This window comes from Hypanus sabinus, chromosome 10 (genome assembly GCF_030144855.1).
Source record: "Hypanus sabinus isolate sHypSab1 chromosome 10, sHypSab1.hap1, whole genome shotgun sequence".
Lineage (NCBI taxonomy): Eukaryota > Metazoa > Chordata > Chondrichthyes > Myliobatiformes > Dasyatidae > Hypanus > Hypanus sabinus.
The window spans coordinates 113,372,194-113,398,970 of NC_082715.1; the positions used below are offsets into that span (position 1 = coordinate 113,372,194).

General features: G+C 45.1%; 1 protein-coding gene across 3 annotated transcripts in view; it reads right to left on the reverse strand.

The window, feature by feature from the left end:
• The window catches only part of LOC132400994 (toll-like receptor 5), a 29,731-nt gene extending 11,337 nt beyond the window's left edge, over positions 1-18,394 (reverse strand). The window contains exon 1 of one of the 3 annotated variants that reach the window (XM_059982676.1): positions 18,186-18,394. Coding sequence is in view for 1 of the 3 variants with exons in the window: in XM_059982674.1 (XP_059838657.1) it covers positions 18,178-18,207 (30 nt within the window). In the remaining 2 variants the exon portion in view is untranslated. Of the gene's footprint in view, positions 1-7,691; positions 8,213-18,177 lie in introns of those variants that run through there. The other 2 variants (XM_059982674.1, XM_059982678.1) reach the window with 2 other exon arrangements.
• Positions 18,395-26,777: the final 8,383 nt, after the last annotated feature.

Consider the following 26,777-nt stretch of genomic DNA (forward strand, 5'->3'; position numbering starts at 1 on the left):
AAACCCCTGCCTAACTCATATATTTATTGTTGCCTGATTCCGTAACAGTTAATAGCAAATTCTTAGCAGTGTGGAAGAAAAAAGGGATCTTGAGGTCCAAATGCATAGATTCCTGAAAGTTGTCACCAAGTTGAATCCAAATCAGAATCAAGTTTAGTATCATTGGCATATATTGTGAAATTTAATAACTTTGCCGCAGCAGTACAATGCAATACTTAGGGAGAAAAAACTGAGAATTTCAGTAAGTGGTTAAATTGGATAAGTAGTACACAAAAAATAAAAATAAGTAAGAAGTGAGTCTGTGTTCAAGGCTTCAATGTCCACTCAGAAATCTGATGGCAGAGCGGAAGAAGCTATTCCTGAATCGAGTATGTGCCGTCAGGCTCCAGTGCCTCCTTCCTGATGGTAGCAGTAAGAAGAGGGCATATCCTGGGTAATGTGGGTCCTTAATCATGGATGCCACCTTTTGTAACGTATCGCTCCTTGAATATGCCCTGGATATTACGGAGGCTAGTGTCCATGATGGAACTGACTAAGCTTACGACTCTCTGCAGCTCACTTTGGTCCTAGGCAGTACCCACCCCCCGCCCCCCACCAGTTGAAATACTCTCCACAAAACAGATAAGAAGGCGTATGCTGTGATGGTGTGTTGGCTTTCATTAGTCAAGCGCTACAAGGAAATTTTGCAATTCTATAAAACTGTGGTTAGACTATTCCTGAAACATTGTGTTCATTTCTGGTTGCCTCGTGATTAGAGAATGAAGCAAGGACATTTTTCTTTGGAGTGAAGGAGGGTGAGAAGCAACGTGATAATTTAGCTTATAAGGAACAGAGTGGAGGGCCAGTGCCTTTTCCCAGGGTCATCGTCAGGTCACATCTGGAATTTCCAGTTGGTGGACGATTTCCCTCCATGCCGCTCTGTGCCGACACTTGTCGTTAACATCGTTGTTTTGATCCTTTATTGAGACTGACATATTGGGAAATCATGGACTCGGCAGGTTACAGCAGTGGTTTGCCTTTGCCTTCTGCCAGGTGAGTTTAAGGAGATCACCACCTCTCTTGGTAGATCATCTGCTTGCAAAGCAACCATTGTCTTCCAAGATCGTAGCTCTGCTGCGTTCCCACCAGTCTCCTGCTGGGTCTGCCGTTGGCCATTGCTTGTAACTCTGAGCAAGGGACCCTTATCAGGTGCTATCAGCTGGGCCTGGGGCGTTTCACCGCGCCGCGCTCCGGGCCGGGGGTTGTGGCGGCCGGGACACCGGGGATGGAGCAGCAAGGCCTGGGCCTGGGCCTGGGGCGTTTCACCGCGCCACGCTCCGGGCCGGGGTTTGTGGCGGCCGGGACACCGGGGATGGAGCAGCAGGGCCTGGGCCTGGGCCTGGGCCTGGGGCATTTCACCGCGCCACGCTCCGGGCCGGGGTTTGTGGCGGCCGGGACACCGGGGATGGAGCAGCAGGGCCTGGGCCTGGGCCTGGGCCTGGGGCATTTCACCGCGCCACGCTCCGGGCCGGGGTTTGTGGCGGCCGGGACACCGGGGATGGAGCAGCAGGGCCTGGGCCTGGGCCTGGGCCTGGGGCATTTCACCGCGCCACGCTCCGGGCCGGGGTTTGTGGCAGCCGGGACACCGGGGATGAAGCAGCAGGGCCTGGGCCTGGGTTCGAAGTGGCAGTGCTGGTGGATGCTGAGCCTGGGCGTGGTGGCGAAGGGCTGCGAGCAGACCACAGGCGAAGGCGGGCTCCCGGGAAAAAAATAACAGGAAACACAAAACCTTGTCCAACCCTCCTTTGGAAGAGACGTGTTCTCACGGTTCCCGCTGTGTTTGTCCCACCTCCACCTCCTCCGTCCACTGCCGCTGCTGCTGCTGCTATCCCGCTGCCATCTTGCTCCAGGGTGGCAATGGCTAATACCAGAGGGGGCATCCTTTTAAGGGGAATGAAGGAAAGTTTAAAGGAGATGTTAGATGTAGGTTTTACACAGAGAGTGACTGGAATGTGCTGTCGGGGGTGTTACACCACGGATATCAAAGAGACTCTTAGGTACAGGGATGAAAGAAAACTGGGTGGTTATGGGCTGTTTAGGACATAGGGGTTAGACTGAGTAGGTCACGACAACTTCATACGCTGAGAGGTCTATACTGCACTGTGCTGTTAAAGGGAGGCAGTTGTTCCTCCTTTTCTGTGTCTTCACAAAAAGAGCCAAAGTTCCAAACTAGTTCACAACCACAACATCGCTATCACTGTGACGTCGAGAGATTTAAACAGTGACTGCAGAGCCCAATACTGACAAATATCAATCAAGCAACAAGGTCACCTCACCAAACTCTCAGCGGCCAACCATTCATGGGGGGAGCTTGAACAGTTTGGGACTTCATTCACTGGATTATGGAAAATTGAGAGTGATCTCATATCTCAAGAATAATCCACACTGTGCAATCCTGGTCTGGACCACACCAACCTGAAACAAACCCCTACAGATCCAGGAAGGCAGGGTGATGAAGAAGGGTTGGGCACATTGGTCAGGGTACTCAGTATTGAAGGTGAGATTTTATGTTGCAGTTATACAGGTCATTAGTGAGACCTCACTTGAAATATTATGTTCAGTTTTGGTTACCCTGCTATAGAATGGATGCCATTATACTTGAAAGTGTACAAAGGAGATTTTACAGAGACATTGCTAGGACTTGAGGGACTGAGTTATGGAGAGAGGTTGAGCAGGACGGAACATTCTTCAATCAAGACGAGAATTGAGAGGTAATTTTATAGAGGTATAAAAAGAGAGGATAAGGTTTAGCATTATTTGTCACAGTCACCAAGACGTACAGTGAAATGTGTTGTTTGCATTAAAGACCAGCACATTCCACGGATTACTGGGGCTGCCCACAAGTGTCATCATGCTTCCAGCACCAAAAGAGCATGCCCACAATCTACTTCCCCTAATGCGTACACCTCCGGAATGTGGGAGGAAACCTGAGAACCGGAGGAAACCCATGCAGTAATAGATAGAACATACAAACTCCTTACGGAGTGGCAGGAATTGAAACCCCTCCCCCTGCCCACAATTGCTAATCACTGGTGTGTGGATCTTTGGAATGTGTGAAGAATCTGGGTTCCTCCCACATTCCAGATGTACAGGTTAATAACTTAATTAGTCACGTGTAATTGGGAGACGCAGGCTTGTTGGGCCAGAAGGGCCTGAAATTGTAAATGAGAACTATACTCCTGTGCTACCTAGTTAGAGTGAACATACTCGGGCTACGAGCTACTTATGTCATGGGGTACATAGGCAGGTCACAAATGGAGTTTTAGATTACGGTAGAATGGGACAGAGAGAAGGGGTCAATTTGCAAAGAGTAACAGAACTGCTTGAGTCGTTGTCGTGATGAGTTCTGTGTAAATTCACCACGTGATTAAAGATAAATAATATTCAGAGATACAGGTGCAGGGAAGCGTCACCACTTGTCTGTGTGGTTTTGTACATATGTCAAAGAAGATTCTGGGAGCTAGAGTGTAGGTGGCTTGAGTCATTTTACTAATTTGAAACGTCATATGTCACTGTATTATGTCACCTTTTGAGGTGGCTCTTTAACAAACGTTTAGGCAGCTAACATTCGTTGCACTATTTTCTGGTCTTTTTTTCATAGCCAATCTGAGTGCCCTAATTGGGTAGGAATGGAGCTGAATTCCACTAAAGATCTATCTATTTCTGCACTTCTTGGTTCTGCACTCCCTAGTAGTTTGTCTAGACTAATTGTTAATCCTCTTGTTAGACATACTTTGCGAATATGGGCCCAGTTTAGGAAATTTTATGGTTTTTATGGTTTTTCCCTTTCTAGTCCTATCTTACATGATCATCTTTTTCTACCTACTATGTATGATTCAACATTCTATGATTGGTATAGAAAGGGCATTAGGCATTTTGAAGATCTTTTTATTGATAATCGCTTGGCATCCTTTCAACAACTCTCTGCTAAGTTCAATCTGCCTAATGCCCATTTCTTTAGATATCTCCAAATTAGACACTTTAATTCTTTAATTAATCCTTTAATTCTCAACTTCCCTGAAATGCCTGAGAAAAATGCTATGGATTTCTTTTTCTATTAATCCACTGGGTAAAGGCTTAATATCCTTTATCCGTGATAAATTAGTATCCTTACGGTGTGCCCCTGTGGATAAAATCAGAATGGCTTGGGAACATGACTTAAATATCCCTTTAACTGATGAGATTCTCAAATCAGTTAATTCAACTTCTCTTTGTGCTCGTCACTGTCTTTTACAGTTGAAGATTGTTCATAGGGCCCACATGTCCAAATCTAAACTATCTTGATTTTATCCTAATATTAGTCCTCTTTGTGATAAATGTAAAAGTGGCGAGGCTTCTTTTATTCATATGTATTGGACTTGTCCTAGTCTAGAGAAATTTTGGAAAGATGTTTTTATAACCTTATCCTGTATTCTGAATCATCACTTAGAACCTAACCTTTTAATTGCTTTGTTTGTTTTCCTGGGTGAGACAGATATACGCTTGAATTCGACTAAATGTCGAATATTATCTTTTGCTTCTCTCCTGGCTAGACGTCTAATCCTCCTTAGATGGAGAGATGTTGCCCCGCCCACGCATGCTCAATGGCTTAACGATATCATGTCCTGTTTAGACCTTGAAAAAAATCTATTATTCAATTCTTAATTCGGATATAAAGTTTCATAAGGTCTGGGGACCTTTTATTGAGTATTTTCATAATTTTCCTCTTAATTAAGTTTTTTTTAAGTCTCTTGCTTTCAGCTCTTTTTTTTGGTAGTAGGCATTATTATCTGTTTTCAAGTGTATTACAGTTTTGGGGGTTTGAAAGTTCTGATTTATATTCTCTACATTTTGTTTTGGTTGGTCTGGAGTTTTTTTGTTGTGGGGCCTGGGGAGGACACTAACTTTACATGACTTCAACTTGGGTGCTTTCTCAATGATCTCATTTTGTATTATATTATTATTGTATGTTTATCTGCACTGTACTAATTTTCTACTTTGTTTTTGGGGTTTTTTTAATTTGTAGTGTTGTAGAAAATGCATAAAAAAATCAATTAAATTTTTTTTAAAAAAACAAACATTTAGAGAGTGTTCATGGCGGAGTTGCTCTGTGAGCCCTGACTGATTTCTCCACCAGATGGTTTCAGGCTGCCCATATAAATTAAAACTTCCTCCACAAAATAGATCATCAACTGCTTGTCCCAGCTCCTGACACAGCCAGTGAGACAAGCTACCCCACACCAGGGGAAAACGGTCTCTGGGACAAAACCCAGCTGGACCAGGTTCTAGAACAACCCAAAGTATCCCCCAATGACTCTTCTAACTGCAGTGAGACACCTCCATAGAGGAGAACAAAGTTGCTTCTACTAGATTTTGCTACGAACTTCACAAACCAGTCTCCAAAAAGGTACGGTGCATGAGTGTTTAATAGAGGTTGAGGTCTGGGAGCCCACAGAGACTGAAAATGGTTAATCATGTAGAAATGATCTGTCCCCATTTCAGCCCTCTGTAGCATGCAGTTGGACTGTCCCCACAGTCCAAGGCCTTGGACCAACAGGCTCTGTAACCCAGAGCTCTGTCCTGATAAGAGATACAACCTGCAGGAGGAACTCAGGGGTGTTGAGCAGCACCTTTTGTGTTAACGTGTGGTTATTTAAATATGTAGATGATAGGTAACTAAACAAGCCTTTGTACTCATAGTCACATCGAGATAGAGCAAGATATATATAGGCCCTTTAAAGCATCCAGTCCATACTGACATTGCACCCTGATGTATATGACAATCTGTCTATCTGCCCCTGCCCCCACCCTCACCCACTTTATTCAGTGCATTCCTATCAACACTCTCCTGTCGCAACTGGCCTCTTATTCAATCCTTACAGTTTAACTGTTTCTTGAAATCCAAGCAGTTGGATTTTCTGCTGCTTTATCTGTTTGAACCTAAAGCCATCTTCTTCCTTAACCAATCTAAATATGTTGAAAGTTTTAAAGTATTATATAAGGTTTTTGAGTTCCACCAGAGAGATGGGGTGACATGGAAAGAGAAATAAAACAGAATGAGAGGGAGACTGAGAAAGTGAAAAGAAATCGGAGGAGTTTGCTAAATCTGTTAGGAGGAAATTAATATTTGTCAATTGTTCTGTAGGGTGGGACATTGACTATACTTGATCCACATGCACATTAATCTTGTATCTCAAAATATGTCAAATAATTTTCCGAGGTATTACTATACCTCTGAAAGGGGCAGATTAACCCCAGGCTCTTAAATTAAACCATAATGGATTCTGTTCCTTTCTAAACAAGCTGGAGGTAAATGTTAGGAGATGAGGTCCAGTGGTTCCCAATTACTTCGAGCATTGTTCACTTGCCTGCAGACAGTCCTGTAGCAACTTCGTCAGTCAAATGTTCAGATTTAGTATTTGTCTGAATATTATTTTCTGTGACAAAATGTATCTTCAGTCTGGTTCTAAGAGGACTGTAACAGAAGGATCCCGGTGAGACTAACAATGCACTGGTAGATTTAGAATGAGATGCTGAAGAAAGGAACCACAAAGGTTATATGTCAATTTTATGGTAAGATCTTATTCTGTTCTTGTTATTCCGTGGACATTCCAGTAATACTATTAATTCCGCTGCCAATAACTATTCTCGGGTGTGAAAACTTGTAGGTAGGTGACAGCTCATGAAAAAAGCAACTCTGTCCTCAAACCTGATCCTTACTCCACGCTCCAGACCCCAATACTGTCCATACCCTGAATTCCGATCCTGTTTTGCCCCAGACCCCGGTTCCGCCCACATACCCGACACTGATCTACACACTGGACCTCGTTCTGCCTGCCTCTTATTCCCGGTTCTGTCCTTACTATTGATCCCGGACCACGGTTCTGTCTACACTCCAGATACTGATCTACATCTTGGATCCCGGTTCTGTCCTCACCACAGCTCCAGACAATGTTCCACGGTAAGGCAGGCTCGATACCCTGACTCTGACAAAGAGGGTGTGGAATTTGTGATCGATTTCAGTTGGTACAACTCTGGTGTACATAGACGGCGAAACCATGTGTTGGATGTGTAGTTATTTGACAAATGCAGGTTAGGAAAGAGTTCACATTACTAGGGTGGTGGGAGAGAGGGAGAGAGAGGGGGAAAGGGAGAGAGAGGGGGAGAGGGAGAGAGAGAGGGAGAGAGGGGGAAAGGGAGAGAGAGGGAGAGGGAGAGAGAGGGAGAGGGAGAGAGAGGGAGAGGGAGAGAGAGGGAGAGGGAGAGAGGGAAAGGGGAGAGGGAGAGAGAGAGGGGAGAGGGAGAGAGAGAGGGGGAGAGGGAGAGAGAGGGAGAGAGGGAAAGGGGAGAGGGAGAGAGAGAGGGAGATAGGGGAGAGGGAGATAGGGAGAGATAGGGGAGAGGGAGATAGGGAGAGAGAGGGGAGAGGGAGAGAGAGGGGAGAGGGGAAGAGGGGGAGAGAGAGGGGAGGGAGAGGGGGAGAGAGAGAGGGGGAAAGAGAGAGAGGGGGAGAGGGAGAGAGAGGGGGGAGGGAGGGAGGGAGCGAGAGAGGGAGGGAGAGGGGGAGAGAGGAAGAGGGAGAGGGAGGGGGGAGGGGAGGGGGAGGAGAGGGAGAGGGAGAGGGGGAGGGGGAGGGGAGGGGGAGGGAGAGAGGGAGAGAGAGAGAGACTCACTCTGCAGAGGAACTGTCAGCTTTTCAGGCTGGAGACTGTCTTGAAGGTTCTCACACCCTAAATGTTACTTGTTTCTCTCACCGTAGATAGAAGGTGTCTAACACACTTAGTGTTCCTTTTTTATGTATTTCTGATCGCCACCATCTACATCTTTTCACATATTTGAAAAGAGATGGGTTTTAGGATTGGGATGACCGACGGAGGCTGGGTTTGGAAATGATTCAAGAGGAACTTCGCCTCCAGTTGAGAAAGAGCTCTCGTGACCTCCTCCGTGTTTGAAATATTCAGGAAAGGATGGTTTGATCCTGAATTGACCGAATCCCTGTCAGGAAACTATAAATAATTATGACTGGTTCCAATGACGAACTGACAGTGAGGATCGGACGAGCTTTGCATAGTCAAAGACCCAAAATGGGGAACAGGAAATAGCAGGACTAAAGCTACACAATACTAGCAAGAGACAAAGTTGGTTAGTCCTGACGAAGGGTCTCGGCCCAAAACATCGACATTGCTTCTCCCTATAGATGCTGCCAAGCCTGCTGTGTTCCACCAGCATTTTGTGTGTGTTGTTGTTTGGACTTTATCCCTGGATTGGAATAGTTACGTCCGGATTGGTTGCAGCACTGACTCACACGATTAGGTCAGAACCAAAGAGAATGCCTGTACAAAGTTTATGAGTAAACTTCGTCAATGGGATATAGCAAGGTTGGCACAAGAGTGCATCACCCTCGCGCCAGAGATTGATGAGAGTTTAATAATTAAATGTTTAAAACACGCACACACAATGCTGGAGGAACTCGGCATTTTGTGTGTGTGTGTTACTTTGGACTTCCAGCATCTGCAGATTTTCTCGTGTTTGAAATGTTTAAAATATTTAAATTTTGAAGTGATACGTCCTAGTGTTTTGATTTTGTTGCTAGAGTGGAACAGTACTGTAAAGATTGTTAATGTTATTAGCCCCATATTAATGCAAGTTACAGCCATTATTGGCTCCATCAAAAGAGTGTAAGATGGAGGAGCAAAACGTGAGCGTGACTAATCAATAAAAGAACACTAAGTGCTGAGATAATTGTTGACTCATAATTACCTTTTAAGTTTGCAGGATGTGAAGGCCAGTAATTCAGATTGCGGTGTGTTTAAAGCAAGAGACGAGGCAGAATATTGAATATTGCATTAAACTGTTGATGGATTTCCGGACCTGAAAGAGGGAGTTCAGCCTCTGGCAGAGGAGGCAGAGCGATTTAGTAGAGACAGATTTTGGAAGGGCTACGGGAAGGTAACATAAAACGGTGGTTACAATATAAAACTAAAGTGGAAAAGAACATGAATTAGAGAGAAACATGGGAAAGGGTGTGAAACGAGGGGGCTGGGAGACGAGAAGGAGAAAGGAAAGAGTAAGAAGGAGGAAGAGAGGTGAAAGAGAGAAGTCACAGAGATAGTGGGGAGATAGACTAGATGGAGAAAACGTGGAGAGAGAAGAAGGTTAGGAGGGGGTAGTCAGAGAACGGTCTCATCACGTTAATATGCCACAGGCAATCACAGTTCTCCCAACCACATATGTGATTGCTAAGATATAAACTTTCTGAATAAACATGCAAATACGCTGATTAGTAGGTTTGCAGATTACTCAAAGACTGGTGAAGTTGGTTGTAAAAGGATACAATACGATATAAATCTGCGGCAGTTGTGGGTAGAGAAATGGAAGCGGAGTTTAATCTGGGCAAGTATAAGGTGTCGCACTTGGGGAAGTCAGATGTACGGAAAGGTAAACAGTTAATGGCAGAACCTTCAGAGGCACTAAGGCGCAGGAAGATCTTGGCATACAAGTTCATAGTTCACTGAAGTGACACCCCGGGTAGATGGGGTGAAAAGTAGGTGCACAGTTCAGTTGCCTTTATGGGTTAGGGCACTGGGTATAAAAGTTGGGAAATCATGCTGCCGGTGTATAACATTTTGGCAAAGCCACATTTGGAGTATTGTGTGCAAATCTGGTCATATTACATAAAGAATATGGAGGCTTTGGAGTGGGTGCAGACAAGCTTCACCAGAATATTGCATGGATTGTTATGACCGACTGTATAAGAACAGGTTTGATAAAGTTGAATTATTTTCTCTGGAGCACCAGAGTCCGAGGGGAGAACTGTTAGAAGTTTATAAAATTTTACAGGGAATAGAAGGATATGGATTATGTGCGGTAGATGGGATTAATTTAGATGGACATCATGGTTAGCACTGATGTAGTGGGCTGAAGGGTCTGTTCCTGGACTGCACTGTGGTTTTACTGCAGTCACTATGATCTCTGGTTTTATATACCCCCATTATGGGGATAAGTTTCTACCAGTCTATGCCTCTCATAACTCCACGTTTCTGTCAGGACCCCTCAGCTTTCTCTGCTCCAAGGAAAACAAAGCCAGTCTCATAACTGAATGTTCCATCCCACATCCTGGTAAACCTCCTCTGCATCCTCTCCAGTCCTATCACTGTTGTGTGGTGACTATAAGTGTGCAGAGTGTTCCAGTTGTGGCTTAACCAATGTTTAATTGGTGGAGACCTTCCTGCTTATATTTTCTAAACCAAAGCTAATAAAACAAGTATTCCCTATATTCTACAGTCTCACCATCCCAGCTGAAATTTCCAACTACAATGTCTCTCCATTGAATGTAGATGAAAAATATTCATCTGAGACCTCTCTTATTCTTTGGTCCCTAACAGTCTCCCACTGTTTCCCTAGTTGCCCTTAGTTGTTAAACAGTTTATAAATGTCTTTGAATCTTTCCTTACTCTTACCTGCTCATGATATTTTGTGTCCCTGGTACCTTTTTGTTAAGTACTTCCATAATCTATATAGAGGATGGGCCCTCTATATGTTTTGCCCATTTATATAATATACCTGCCTTCATCAAATCTACAATACCCCTTGATGTTCAGGATCTTTGGAATTGCTATTCATAGCCTTCATCCTCTTTGGAAAATATTGGCCTATGTCACATTTAAAAGACTTCCATTTCCCCGGGGGAGGTCCAGCAGTGCCCCATCTCCATTCTGGCACAAAAAGCTCTCTTGGACTCATTTTAATTCTACCCAAAGTAATGCTCTCACAGTAAAGTGATCCCAGTCTCTATTGGGGAAATTAGAATTCTTTTCTATTACAACCCTATTTTCCTTATACCTTTCTCTTTGCTGCAGTGATGGTCTCCTTGTTGAATATTCCAAAGCCCCCTCCTCTATCACATCACCCCTGTAAGCGCCTTGTCTTGCTGAGTTGCCAGTCCTGCCCTTTGTTCAATCAGCTCTAATTAATTGCAAGAATAGTCTCCATGTATGATCAGATAACCACAACTACCTGGACTATATCTCTACCCACCCAGTCACGTAAAATACCATCCCCTTCTCCTCTTGTTCCTCTGTCTCAGCCATACCTGATCTTAGATTGAGGCTTTTCATTCCAGAACTAATGAGATGTCCTCTTCCTTCAAAGAAAGGAGCTTTCCTTCCTCCGCCATCAACACTGCCTTCACCTGTATCTCTTCCATTTCATGCACGTCTACCCTCACCCCATCCCACCAGGGATAGGGTTCCTCTTGCCCTCACCTACCACCCCACTAGCCTCTACATCCAGCATATAATTCACCATAACTTCTGCCACCTCCAACGAGATCCCACCACCAAGTACATCCTTCCCTCTCTCCCACCCCCCCAACTTTCCACGTTCTGCAGGGATCACTCTCTTAGCGACTTTCTTGGCCATTTGTCCCTCCCCATTGTTCTCCTTCCTGGTTCTTAACTTTGCAAGCAGAATAAGTACCACATCTGACCCTACACCTCCTCCCTCACTACCATTCAGCACCCCAAACAGTCCTTCCAGGCCAGGCGACACTTCACCTGTGAATCTGTTGAGGTCATCTACTGTTTCTGGTTCTCCCAGTCTGGCCTTCTGTATATCGGTGAGACCTGATGTAGATTGGGAGACTGCTTCGCCAAGCAGCTATGCTCCATCTGCCAGAGAAAGCAAGATCTCCCGGCGGCCACCCATTTCAATTCTACTACCCGTTCATTCTGACATGTCAGTCCATGGCTTTCTCTACTGCCATGATGAGCACCAGTTTATATTCCGTCTGGTTATCCTCCAGCTTGATGGCATGAACATTGATTCCTCAAACTTTTGGTATTTTCCCCCTTTCAGCATTCCCATCTCCCTCTCTCACCTTATCTCCTTACCTACCCTTTGGTGCTCCTCCCCTTTCCCTTTCTTCCATGATCTTCTGTCCTCTCCTATTAGATTCCCTCTTCTCCAGCCCTTTATCTTTTCCACCAATTAACTTCCCAGATCCTTACTTCACCCCTCCCCCTTGAACTCTTCCTTTTCGTCCCTGCACCTTCTTGCTCTGACTTCTTATCTTTTTTTCCAGTCCTGATGAAGGGTCTCAGCCCAAATGTCGACTGTTTACTCTTTTCCATAGATGCTGCCTGGCCTGCTGAGTTCCTCCAGCATTTTACGTGTGCTTTGGATTTCCAGCATCTGCAGATTTTCTTGTGTTAAGGTTCCAGATACCTTTGTCACCTCAATCAGGCTCTTTTCATTAAACCATTTCAGTCCTCCCATGGGCCTGTGCATCGGCCTAGTTTTATTTCTATACCTCACCCTCACCTGCTCAGTTAGTTTCAGAAATGGCTTCTCCCCCTCCTCCATCAGATTTCTGAATGAACAATGCATCTATCGTACACTACCTCTCTTTTTCCCCCTTTTTGCATTACTAATTTAATTTTATATATCCATGTATTTTCTCACCCCTTATGGGCATCTATCTGTGTATTTTCCCTCATTCTTGGGTCCTCTATCAGAGGCCTGTGAGCTTCAGGGTTTGGCGTAGTATCCATGCTGTTCCTAGTAGTATGCTCTTCTGGACTGAGATCTCAGACATTGTTTCCAGAATTTGTTGGAGCCACTCTCTCAGTCACAGCTCCAAGTGCTCCTATCGGCACCAGGATTACTCTGGCTTTAACCTTACACATCCTTTCTATCTGCTCTTTCAAGCTCTGGTATTTCTCCAGCTTCTCCTGTTCTTTGTTTCTGACATCACTATAATTCAGGATTGCCACATCTATTACCATTACTTTCTTCTGTTCCTTACGCAGTATTAATATGTCTAGTTGATCTGTATTTGGAAGGCCCACAGGATCTTAGCTCTCTTATTCTCCACTACCTTCTAGGGTGTTTACTATCTGGACTTGGGAGTGTCCAATCCATACTCAGCGCAGATGTTCCTGTACACAATTCCTGCAACTTGGTTGTGCCGTTCAGCGTGTGCTGCCCCTGCCTGCGTCCTGCACCCTGCTGATACATGCTGGATGCTTTCAGCAGATTCCTTGTGCAGTCTGCATCTTGGCTCTTATCTTGTCTGGTGTGGTGGATCCCTACTTCTATTGTTCTTTGTAATTTGTAGTTTTTAAATTGTGTATTGCAATGTACTGCTGCCACAAAGCAACAGATTTAGTGACATATGCTAGCAATATTAAACCTGATTCTAATTCCCTCCCTTTTCAGTGAGGACACTGGAGCAGCTTCAGTTCATCCTGCTTGTACAGATTCCACCTACCCTGGAAACTGTTATCAGACTATTGAATGGACCTCTCACACATTCAGAAATGAACTCAACATCACATTCTACTTCCTCATAGCCCTTGCACATTTTTATTTACTTGCACTGTTTTTTCTCTGTAACTATAACATGATATTCTGTTTTCTCTTAACTACCTTGAAATGTATCAAATTATCTGAATGAATGGTATGCATTCACTATCTTGGAACATTTGACAATTATAAACTGATACAAATACCTTGTATACTTATAGGTCAATTATTTCCATCCTTGGATAGGGAATCCTGAGACAATATTACATACGTACTCTCATCAGGACCCCGTATAATCCTTGATCCCAAGGAACTGCTGACAAAGACGTACGCATCTGGAGCCAACAGGCTTTTCTGCTGCACTCAATTCCTCTTGCAACAAAGACAAATAAAATACTTAACTACAGCTGTAGCTGGAGCTGAATCTTGATGTTCCTCTCTCAACACCAGCACCTTCCCATCTCTCAACAGTTCCCCTTCTCTCTCCTCTATCTCCACCTGTTTTCTCATTGTGTGAGAGCAGAATGTAGGAGGCCAGCATTGAGGCTTCAGCACTTGCAGGGCAAGCACCGGCTGTTACTCCTCTCCCAATGTCACTGGAGCAACGGATGTCATCAGTAACCCCTCAATTGTCAAGGCTCTTCCACCAGCACCAAACTGTAGTCTGTACAACCAGGCGACTCCCTCTGGGTGACGTGCCATGAAGGGATAATCTACTAGTCACTTAGCCCAACAGAAAAGCGACATAGCAGGGTAGTTGCTAGTGTAACACTTTACAGCACCGGCAACTGGAATTCCATTCCTGACATGTCTGTAAGGAGTTTGTATTATGTATTGTCCCTGGGGGTTCTGGTTTCCTCCCACATTCCAAAGATATGGATTAGTAATGGTTAATAAGTTGTGAGCATGCTATGCTGGTGCTGGAAGCATAGTGTCACTTGTAGAGTCCCCAGCATTTCTTTGTTGGGTGCTGATACAGCACAAATGACACATTTCACTGTGTTTTGATTTTTCGATGTACGCATGACAGTAAAGCTAATCATTATCTTTAGAAGGAGGAACCACAAGGAAGGAGTGTGGTGTAATTCAGAGGAACAGATTGTCCTCTGTGCGGGTGTTGGACAACACTTCCTTCTGCAAGCGTAGGTTGTCACATTTCCTCTTCCTGTCACTTTCAGATAGAGTAGGCCCTGTAGAGAATAGGGGCTGCAGAGAGTGAGGCACTCAGGGGCAGGGGACCCTTCCATCTGTCCTGGCTTTGGAGTCACTGCACCAGGAGCTGGGGTACCAGGTGATCATGTCTCCCTAACCATCCTCCCTCACACTGCTCTGCATCGAGTCACACAGTAGAGGAGAAGCCCTTTGGCCCACTACATCCATGTGCTGAACAGCCTAATTCTGCTCCTATGTCTAATGACCATAATACCCATTTATACTAATCCCATTTACCAGCACTTGTTCTGTGTAAATGGGTGTATTGTAGACTATGGTGCAAAATGTTTTAACTGGTCGTATCACGACCTAATATAGGAACCCCAGTGCACAGAAATGCAAGCGACTACAGACACCGGTGGACCATCCTGGGTACAGATCTTCACATTATCAATTCCTCAAGAGTGTAACATCCATCATCAGGGAGCCTAACTGTCCAGTCCATACCCTCTTCTCAATGATGCCATTAAGCAGAAGATTTAGGAGCCTAAGGACAAAATTCAGCAAGTTTCCTCCCCGCTGCCATCAGGTTGATACAAGAACCTGAAACCCCCCCCACCAACACTACCTCACATGACATTACTTCTCTCTCAATCTCACACCTGTATTGTTATTCTTATTTCAGCATTTATGTAAATTATACATATTAATTTAAGTATATATGTTAATTTGCTTGTCTTTGTCTTGTAATATATCGTGCTGCTGCTAAAAGCAAATTTTCATGGCTGGTGGGGAAGGGGTGTAAGAGGAATTGCCCCAAATTATTCAGGAGATAGTGAAGAGAATGAAACAAGAGCAGCAGAGGGAGAAGGATTGGTCTTTTTGCTCAGGTCCACAGCCACACGCAAGCTGTTGACAGTTGGTCCCATCTCTGAGCTCCAGGCATTCTCCTCCTCCCCAGGGTCTTCTCTGCTGCCTTGTGAGGTGTCTGGTATTTGGAAGAGGCCATTGAGCAGGAACAGTGGGAAATTTGGAATGGGTGAATGGTAGTGTTTGTAGATTGTGTAGGCTATCTCAACCTACTCTCCAACTCAACAGCTGGAAACCTCAACATTCAAAGGAGAAAGATTAGATTATGGAAGAGAGAAAATAATGACAAAATGGAAAATTAAGGAAATATTGAAGTGATTTAAGATCTAACCTGGGAAAGACAAACAACCTGGAGGATCTCGATGAGTTGAGCAGCATGTGCGATGGGGGTGGGGGGGGGGGGGTGAAGAAAGAATTGTCAATGTTTCAGATCAAAATCTTGCATTAGTGGGACTTCTTTTCACAGATGCTGCTCGACCCCTCAAGTTCCTCCCATCAGATAGTTTGTTGCTTGAAATGTTTGTTCCCTGGGCTGGAGAAAAAAAATAAGGGAACAATTGTCACTATACTCTCAGCTCTTACACTGTTAACTCCCAGTCTTCACTGTCTGTGGTGAGATTAACTAGTGACCAACTATTAGCCAATTGGTAATTAACCAATTGGTGATTTACACAGGGATGTGAGACCCCAGCAGGATTGGGGTGGGGTGTGAGGGGGCATGTCCTATTGAGGTGGATAGCTTGTTCCACCTCTCATTATTACACAGGTAGTAAGTTCCCTGTACACACCTTCCCTCGGAACTAACTTCAGACACAGCAAGGAAAGTAAAATAATCGCAGATGCTGAATCAGCTCATGGAGGAGAGACTCAGTTGGTCAGCTGCTGCTGTGGAGATAGGATTAATGACGCTCCATCAGGAGGAGAGGCGCAGTTCCATCACTGTTGTACCAGTGAGCACAGACCACCAGATTGTTCCCTTCCCTGATTGAGGTCTATGTAAATCATAAGGGGAACAAGTTGTGTAGACAGTCTGCATCTTTTTCTAAGAGTAGGGGAGTCAAACTTGATGTTGCAGGTTAAAGGTGAGAAGGGATAAACTTAAAGGAGATCTGAGAGGCACATTTTTCACACATAGGATGACGGGTATCTGGAACAAGCTGAGAGGGGAAGTGGGGGAGATGGATACAATTATGCTTAAAAAGTTTTGAACAGATACTTGGATAGGAAAAGTGAAGAGGGATAAGAGTACGTCTGTAGGCAAATAGGACTAATGTAGAAGGACAAGATGGGTTGTTTCTGTGCTGTAGATTTTCCCTGATTTTGTGGCTGAGCACCCCCTCCTGCTCTCTAGCACCTTGCCACTTTGGGGAGGCATGGTGGCTCAGCTGGTGGAACTACTGCTTCACATTGAGTTCAGTTCTGAACTATTGTTTCAGCTTCACCACCAAATGCCCCTACCCCGCTGCGGAACCAAGGTGGGTCTCTGAACTCAGCACACAGGGGGAGCTCCACAGTTCTCTCCTTTAGCTAAGACAGTGAGATGAAAGATCTGCACTAAGCATCTGGAAGGCAAAGGTCATTCGTCAAGCTGCCCTCGCCGGCACACCACCGCCCACCAGAGACCCATGACAGACTGCAGACAGTGAATCTGGAGCAACACACAAACTACCGGATGACCTCAGCAGGTCAGGTAGCATCTGTGGAAATGGAAGAAAACTGATGACATTTCAGGCCGAGACTCTTTATCAGGACAACATGCCAGGAGACTCCTCTCACTGAGGGCAGACATCAGCAGGACAACGTTTCAGTGACTGGTGGGAAGAGTGTTTGAAGGTCAGTGTTGAGCTGATGACCCTCTGAGGGCAGTGTTTCTTACCCCATTTGCATTGAGAAATTTACAGAGGGGACCTCTCAGCAATATCAGCTATTACCAACACTGCTTCCGTCAGATTCTTCAAACTCAGTGACAGGATTAGACTGCAACTGTCATGTGTGCTGAGATATAGTGGAAAAACTTGTTTACATACCATGCAGACAGATCATTCCATACATAAGCACACCAAGGCCATACAAAGCAGTAACAGAATGTAGAATAAAGTGTTACAGAGAGAGTGCGGTGCAGGTAGACGAAAAGGTGCTAGGGCCACCATGAGGTAGATTGAGAGATCAAAAACAGGAGTTCAAGAGTTTTGCTAGCAGGGGGATGGAAGCTATCCTTGAACCTGTTGGTATGTGACACTCAAACATGCCAAGTGTCCTTAGCCTTCTGTGGAACTGGAGACTTGGTGTGTTTTCTTGGCCACGGTGTTCACATGAATGGATGAGGACACTTGGAAGCTTGAAGATGAAGCCGGGGCATTTCCTCCATCCCGAGCGGATCACCTCATTTCCAAGGCTGAGCTGAGCACTACCACTAGTTGCCTTGAGATGACATGTTACAGAAGGACAAAGGAAGTAAGCTTAAAACTTCCTTGAGCAGTGTCATATCCTCAATGACCTGGAACAGCTCAACACAAAGCAGCAGTATTGAGGACCTCAGCCTCTGGGACAGGAGAACACAGTGGCCAAGATTAAATAGCAGAGAGAGTGGGCTCAACCTTACACTGGTCTCTGTTTCCTCCTCCATCTGCCAATCACCCCACTCCTCATCTGATTTCACGTCAGCTCCCAACCCCTGCCTTACCCCTTGCTGTCTCTTTCTCCACTCTGTCCTGGCAAACAGCCTCGACCTGATATCGCATGCAACACTGGTTACCCCCAGCAGTTTGTTTCCTGCTCCAGATTCCAACAGCTGCCCTCTCCTGTGTCTCAAGCTACCCGTCAGCCACTTACCTTCTCACCTGTAGTCCACACTTCCCACATCACACCTCAGGACCCACGCGGACGGAGCAGACGGCAGGCAGGCACTCTGAGTAAATAAACTAACTCCGGGGTTTCGCCTCTCCGCCAGCGTTCCTGACGGCATAATCCAGTGAACTGGAGAGTGCAGTTGTTGAAAAAAATGAACGTGTGAGAGCTGTGAGTCAGTGGGAGGAGCAGACCTCTAGGGGAGGCTGCCGAGACAGGGAGAAACGGAACGGAGACTCCAGTCTGGTTTATTGCCAACTGCAAAAGCACAGTGAGGTACAGGTACAATAAAAAAACTTGCTTGCAGCAGCATCACAGCACACAGATAATGCACAAAATATAAATTATATAAGACAATAAAGAAAAAAGACTGCAATAACGCTGCAAAAGAAAAAAATACAGAGACCAGTCCTTGCTAGTGCAGGAAGAGGTCTGTAGTTTTCCATTACTGAGGTAGGGTTAGAGTTGTTCAGGTCAGTTCAAATATCTGATAGTTGTAGGAAAGTCACTGCCCTCGAACCTGATGGGTGGTGTGGGACTTCAGGCTTCTGTACTTCCTGCCTGACGGTAGCAGTGAGAAGAGGGCAGGATAAATGTTGCCTCCTGCAGACGCTGTAAGTGGTGGGGAGGGTTGCACCTGTGATGGACTCGGACTATTTCTGGACTTGGGTTTGCCACACAGTGTGGGGGGAGGGGGTTGGACCAGCATGGTATGAGAGTTGACAGGATTGGGGATCCCAGTGGGGTTCCACTGATGTTCTAAATTCCAACATAACCCATCTCACTGCAGGAGTAGATCTAGGGTGCGGCATGAGATATTTCAAGCAGATTTGTTGAGAACCTCTCCCTATGGGTGGGGTGCCCTAGAGCACCCTGCTGGAAAGAAAGGTGACAGCATCAAAAAGGTGTCTAGATGAGCATTTGAATCGCCTAGACATAGACAGCTGTGGGTCAAGTGCTAGACAATAGGATGAATACAGATGGGTGCCCACTGGTCAGCATGTATATATGGGTCTGAATGGCCCGTTTCCCTTTTGTATGCGTCTGTACCTGGGTATTGCTGCAGGAGAGCTGAGGATCAGCACAGACAGCTCTGGACCAACACTAGGGCAGGAAATGTACTTGCAGCAACTACCTGCAGATAACTGGTGGCCGTTGTCCTTACACCACCCAAGTAAGGGTTTCAACATCCCACCCTTAGTCAGTGGCTGAGGTTACGTGTCTGGGCTGGGCCTCTGCTGGTGTGCTCAAGGGAGGGGACCATCTCTGTCTGTCCCCCACCCCAGGGACAATAGGGACGGCTGGAGTATAGGTGTGACCCCACTTCGGCCACAACTGGGGGTAGGGAGTCATCTCAAAGAGGCTTCACCTCCAAGCCAGACACTCCATGCCTAGCTGGAAGAGATAGAGATGACAAGGAGCCCAGTGATTCCATGCCCAGTCACTGGGAGAGGAACAGGTCCTCCAGACCTTACAGTACATTAAATGGTTGCTGATTTGCACCTTGTCTGTCTATGCTGAAGAATCATTTCACCCAGACGGTGAGTCTAAGAGAGTGGTGGAGGCAGGTACACTCACAGCAGAGTCTGGATGAAAAATTCTACCCTACTGTTACCAGACACAGGAACTCAGAAAGCTAAAAGATGAACACTCGATCTCCATTCTAACCTACCTTGCTATGGCTTTTGCATTTTGTCCGCCTGCTCTGCACTTCCCCTGCACATACAGTGCCATATTGTGCACTACACTGTCAATGTACTTATGTCTAGAATACAAGCTAAAAGCTTTTCACGCTACTTTGGTCTATGTCACAATAATAAACCCACTTACCAAAACGTGGGGTCAAGTAAGAGAGAGAGAGGGGTCTCTCTGAGTATTTCTTCCCATTGAACCTTAGGCAGACCTAATGGTGGCGTCGGTCACCTCAGCTCAACCACTTTGTGGGCTGACCACTACCTGCACTGACCCTTGACTGACTTCCACTGACTGAAAACCCTCACTGACATTGAGCAGGCTGGGATTTAATTCCATGATTCTCCTGTGTGCCAATCCAGAGCTCGTATGAAATGGCTGGAATGGTGTCCCCACTGCCTGCACCATGCCGACTGCCCACCCCTTGTGTGAGGTCAGCCCCGTATTAATTACACATTACACCAATCCCATTTTATTCTCCCCACATTCCCAAGTACTCCCCCTAAAACTACTCCTCATCTATACACTAGGGCCATTTTAGAATTAACCTACTGACTGGCACAGCTTCTGGATGTGAGAGGAAACCAGAGCACCTGGAGGAAATCCTCAGTGTTACAGGGAGAATATACAAACTCCATATGGGCAGAATCTTAGACAGGAGTGAACTTGCTAGCTGTGCCACAAAGAGAAGCAATGTAATGCAGTGGTTGTGTCGAGTAATGGTGAAGTAACTGAGGGCTGAATGAGAGGGGAGCAAAGAGACTTTCCTTGACTCATTGTCAATGTCTACTACTTACTTCTATCGAGGGACTTGGAATCATTGGCTAATGATGTGGAGAGAGACTTTGACAGTGAATGGTAGGGCCCGGGGGTGTGCTGTAGAGCAGTACAGATGCTGTGTTCCATGAAAGTGGCATTGCAGGGTGATGAAGAGGCTTTTAGTACTGGCCTTCATCGGTCAGGGTATTCAGTATAGAAGCCATGGGGAGGGGGGAGGCTGTTAAGTTGGAATTGTACAAATTGTTGGTGAGGGCACATTTGGAACGTGTTCAGTTTTAGTCACTCTGTAATAGGAAAGATGCCATCAAGCTGGAGAGTGCATTAAAGTTTTATGAGGATTTTGCCGGGACTGGAGAGACTAGGTTAAGGTGAGACACTGAGCAGGCTGGGATTTAATTCCATGCAGGATTGAAGAATGAGAAGTGGCTTTATTGAAGTGTGTAAAATCACAAGAGGCATAGATGGGGTGAATGTACAGTTTGTTTTCCCCCAGGGCTGGAGATGCAAGTACTCGAGGGCATATATTTAAGGTGAGAGAGGAAATTTAATAGGAACCTTAGGGACAACATTTTCCACCTATCTGGTAGTCAATATGTGGAATGAGCTGTCAGAAGAAGTAGTTGAGATAGGTACAATTGCAACATTTAAAGGGAAACTTACACAGGTAGGAAAGATTTAGAAGAATATGGGCCAAATGCAAGCAAATAGGACTAGTTTAGATGGGCATCTTGGTTAGTAAAGATTTGTTAGCCTGAAGGATCCATTTCCATGCTCTGACTTTGTGACATCCTATGGTGTCTCCTCCAGGATCTGCCCCATTATGCCATATGTCCTAGACATATCCAGGGAAGACATTCACCCACACAAGTGGTGACCAAGGAAGCCCATTTGTGCCACCAGGAAATCAGAGACCCAAGGTGGGTAAACACCCTTCATACTAACAACTACCCTGCTGCTGTGGAAGGCCTAGATAAATGGAAGAAAAGTCCCTCAGATACAGCTCTGGCAGCATGAAGAAGCCAGAGGTAGGAAGACTACAGAGGGCACAGGGGTTGCAGGAGCCTGAGACCAGGGAAGCTGAGCAATGACACTGGTTCACTCACCTGCAGCAGTAGTTCTCACACTGGTGATAGGAATGTAAGCTGTAAAGACAGACCATAAGACATAAGAGCAGAAATAGGCCATTTGGTCCTTTGAGTATGCTCTGCCATTCAATCATGACAGATTTATTATCCCTGACAACCATATTCTCCTGCCTTTTCCCTATAACATTTGACAGCCTCCCTAATCAAGAATCTACCAACTTTGCCTTAAATATATCCAATGACTTGGCCACCACAACCATCTGTGGCAATAAATTTCATGGACTACCACCCTCTGGCTAAAGAAATTCCTCTTTATCTGTTCTAAAGGACATCCTTCTACTCTGGTTATCCATTCTACTCCTAGATTTCCTCCCTATGTCTTCTTTGTCCAAGCTTATCAACATTTGATAGGTTTCAATGAGATTCCCCCACCGCATTCTTCTAATTTTGAGTGAGTATAGGTTCAGATCCATCAAACGTTCTTCATATATAAATCCTTCCATTTGAGAGATAAGTCTTGAGAACCTCGTCAGGACCCTCTCCAAAGCCAGAAAAGTTTCTCATCGATAAAGTTTTTCACAATACTCCAAGTGTGGTCTGACCATTGCCTTATAATGACTCAGCACCATATCCTTGCTTTTATATTCTAGTCCTCTCAAAATGAAATCTAACATTGTATTTGCCTTCCTTACCAACAACTGAAGCTTTAGGAACTCCTGTACTAGGACACCCAAGTCCTTTGCACCTCTGATTTTTGACTTTTCTCCCCATTTAGAAAATAGGCAACTACCAAAGTACATGACTATACATTTCATCTCCCACTTTTTTACCCTTTCTCCTAATCTGTCTAAGACCTTCTTCAGATACCCTCAAAACTACCTGCCCTCCACCTATCTTTGTATTGTCAGCAAACTTGTCCATAAAGCCATCAATTCCATCAACCAAATCGTTGACAAATAACGCAAAAAGAAGCAGCCCCAACACCAACCCCTGAGGAACACCACTAGTCACTGCCAGCCAACCAGAAAAGGCCCCTTTATTCCCACTCACCTCCTGCCAGTCAGCCAATCTTCTATCCACGATAGCATCTTTACTATAACACCATTACCTGTTATCTAGTTGAGCAGCTTCACATATGGCACCTTGTCAAAGGCCTTCTGAAAGTCCAAGTAAATAATATCCACTGACTCTCCTTTGTCTATTCAGTCTGTTACTTCCTCAAAGAATTCCAACAGGCAAGAGTCCCCCTATTTTATCATGTACACCTAAGTACATTGAAACCTCGTCCTTAATAATGGACTCCAGCATCTTCTCAACCACTGAAGACAAGCTAACTGGCTTGTATTTTCCTGTCTTCTGCCTCCCTCCCTTCTTAAAGAATGGAGTGACACTTGCAGTTTCCCAGTCCTACTGGAACATTCCAGAATCTAGTGATTCTTGAAAGATCATTACTAGAGCCTCCACAATCTTGTCAGCCACCTCTTTCAGAACCCTGGGGTGTAGTCCATCTGGTCCAGGTGACTTATCTACCTTCATACCTTTCAGCTTCCCAAGCACCTTCTCCTTTGTAATAGTAACTACATGTACTTCTGATGTTCTTGAAATTCTGGCATATTGCTGGTGTCTTCTATAATAAAGACTGTTGCAAAATATTGAGTTCACTTGCCGTTTCTTTCTCCCTAATTAATAGCTCTCCAGTGTCATTTTCCAACAATTCGATATCCAGTCTCGCTTCCCTCTTACTCTTTATACCGTATATCTGAAAAATCTTTTGCTATCCTCTTTTATATTATTGGCAAGTTTACCTTCATATTTCATCTTTTCTCTCATTGCTGTTTTGGTTGCCTTCTGTTATTTTTTTAAGTTTCCCAATCCTCTATTTTGCCACTGATTTCTGCTATATTGTATGCCCTCTCTTTTGCTTTTATGCTGTCTTTGACTTCCCTTGTCAGCCTTGGTTGTATCATCATCCTTTTAGAATACTAATACTTTTTTGGGAAGTATCTAGCCTGCACCTTTGAATTGCTCCCTGAAACTCCAGCCATTGCTGTTCTGCCATCATCCCTGCTGGTGTCCCCTTCCAATCATCTTCAGCCAGCTCCTCTTTCATACCTCAGTACTTCCCTTTATTATCAAGGTTGGACAGACTTGGGCTGTTTTCTCTAGAACATTAGAAGCTGAGGGCAGAGCTGACAGAAATTTATAAAATGATGACTAAAATAGATATGGGAGACATTCAGAATACTTTTTTGCAGGGAAGAAATGTCAAGAGCTGAAGGGGTTGCTTTGGATGTAGTGCTGAAAGAGTATCTGGCAGTTCTGTCCTGTCTAAACCATTGGGCACATCCCATGCCGGGTGCTCATGGGCACACACACAGCCCTAGAGTAGCAATGTCTGGACACCCATCATCAGCTCACTACGTCTAAGGGGAAAGTTTAAAGGAGATGTGTGGGGTATTTTTTGTCTTTAAAACAGTGAGTGGTAGGTATCTGGAAAAGAGTAGCGGCAGAAGGATTTATGATAGCTGCACTCAAAAGGCTGAAGAAGGGTCTTGGCCTGAAATGTCGACAGTTTATTCATTACTATAAATGCTGCCTCACCTACTGAGTTCCTCCAGTATGTTGTGGGTTGTGTCTGTTGCTCTGGATTTCCAGCATCTCTTGTGTTTATTCAAAAGGCTACTGGATAGGCACATGAATATGCATGGAATGAAGGAAGATGGATCATGTACAGGCAAAAAAAAATTAATTTAGTGTTGTGTTTGGTGCAGACATCTTGGGTCAAAGGCCCTGTTCCTGTGCTGTACTCTTCTGTGTTAATTTAGATGTGTGAGGTGTTGGGTTTTGTTAAGTCATAGCAGGGTAGGACATACAATGAATTGCGGTTTCCTTGAGCTATATACAACAGACATACTCTAAGTACATAGCTCTTAGAAAGAGGAGACACAGATAGAATGGGTGGTGAAGAAGGCATTGTAAATGTAAGAGTTTGGATGTTATGTTGCAGTTATACAAGACTTTGATAAGGCCATATATGGAATATTACTCAGTTTTGGACACCCTGCTATAGCAAAACTGTCATTAAACTGGTAAGGTCTATGGGAATGTTGCCAGGACTCAAGGACCTGAGTTATAGGGAGAGGTTTGATAGATTATGCCTTTATTCCTTAGAGTGTAGGAGAATGATGTATGATCTTATAGAGGTGTATAAAATCATGGTGTAAATACGTTGAACGTGCAGTTTTTTAAAAATAAAGATTAACTTTATTTGTCACATATACATTAAAACATACTGTGAAAATTTTCCCCAGATTCGAGAATTGAAACTGGAAGGCATAGTTTTAAGGTGTGATGGGGGAAATTTAATAGGAGACTGAGGAACAACTTTTTTACCCAGAGTGGTCAGTATGTGGAACGAGCTGCCAAAGGAAGTGGATACAATTACAACATCTGAAAGACACTTGGACAGTTAGAGAGGGAGGAAAGATTTAGATGGATTTGGGCCAAATTCTGGTAAGTGGGTCTAGCTTAGATGTGTGCCTCAGCTTACGTGGACAAGCTGGGGTGTAGAATACATTTCTGTGCAGTACGACACAGTGATGGAGTCTGGCACACAGGGAGGTATGATTGTTGCTGGACCTGTCTGTGGGACATCGCTCCCAATTTAGACACTTCCCAAATTAGCTGAGGTGCTAACAGAGACACTGGCAGTTCCATCAAGTTTGAACCAATCGGCATATCCCTTAACCTGATCTAGGGGTGTGAAGCACACAGTCCCAGGGTGGGAATGCCTGGAAATCCATCACCACGTCAACACCCCACCTCTTGTGATGTGACCATAGCTCCTTACCCTATTCATTGCAAGACTTTTTATTCATTTTCAGATCTGTTCACTATGGCAAGACCAGCATTACTACTCATCCCTCCTTGCCCCTGATGCCCCAGAGAAGGTGAGGGTGAGCTGAACCAATGCAGTCTTCCTGGTGAAGGTGCTCCCACAGTGCTGTTGGAGAGGGAGTTCCTGCATTCAGATCAGTGATGACGAAGGAACGGTGATAGATTTCAAAGTTGGGCAACTTGGAGAGGAACCTGCAGGTGGTGGTGTTCTTCTGAACCTGCTGCCTTTGCCCTCCTTGGTGGGACTTGCACCATATCATCCAACTCCAGGTACAACCCTCTCCCGACCAATGATCTCACTCTTGGAATAAACCCAAACAAAAGACCCTCCCATTCTCCTGACCTAAACCAAGGCACAACCTGTAACCTTCCCCCCCTTATGACCCTGGAACAGTTCTTGTCCTAACTTAACTTCCTGACTAACCCTAGGTCCTGATCTCAAGTCCTCTCCACCCAGAGGTGCTCCTGATCTGTGATTAGAGGGTGGTTTGCAGAATCTGAGTGTACTGGAGCCATTATATTTAGCCAGATCTCTATGGTCTGGTGTTATGTATCACCCAGGAGAATGAGGACAACAGGTCTCCACCCTGAGGGACGACAGTGATCCAGGTGGGTGTTAGAACTGTCTCACAGGCGGAGTTGTGTTTATTGTCTGTACAACTATCATTGTACCTATTACTGGTACGTTATATTGTAGATTTACTTACTCCACTGGATTTAAATAATGGTTCAGAAGGAGGCCAGCTGGTCCATCATGTCCTGTGGATCTTGAGCTGAGCCACTTCAGCTGCTCTCTTCTCCCAATTCCTGGACTTTTGAAAGTGTTGGAAGGGGTTCCGTCTCCACCAACCCTTCCACACTTCAGATAAAGAGCCCTTAGCTCCCCTCTGGACCTGGTCCCATTCCCCTCCCCCCACCCCCACAATACCTATCCTCTACCAGTAAAACAGCTCCTTTCTCTTCGCTGTTTCCAGAGATGTGGTACTTTTACAAATCTCATTTAAATATATCGCACCATCTCCATTGCTCCAGGGTACATCAGCTCATCCACAGCCACAAAGCCCTAGCATTATGTACATCCTCTTGGACCTGCTCTGCATTCTCTCTGGTCCTGTGTAACAGTGTCCACCA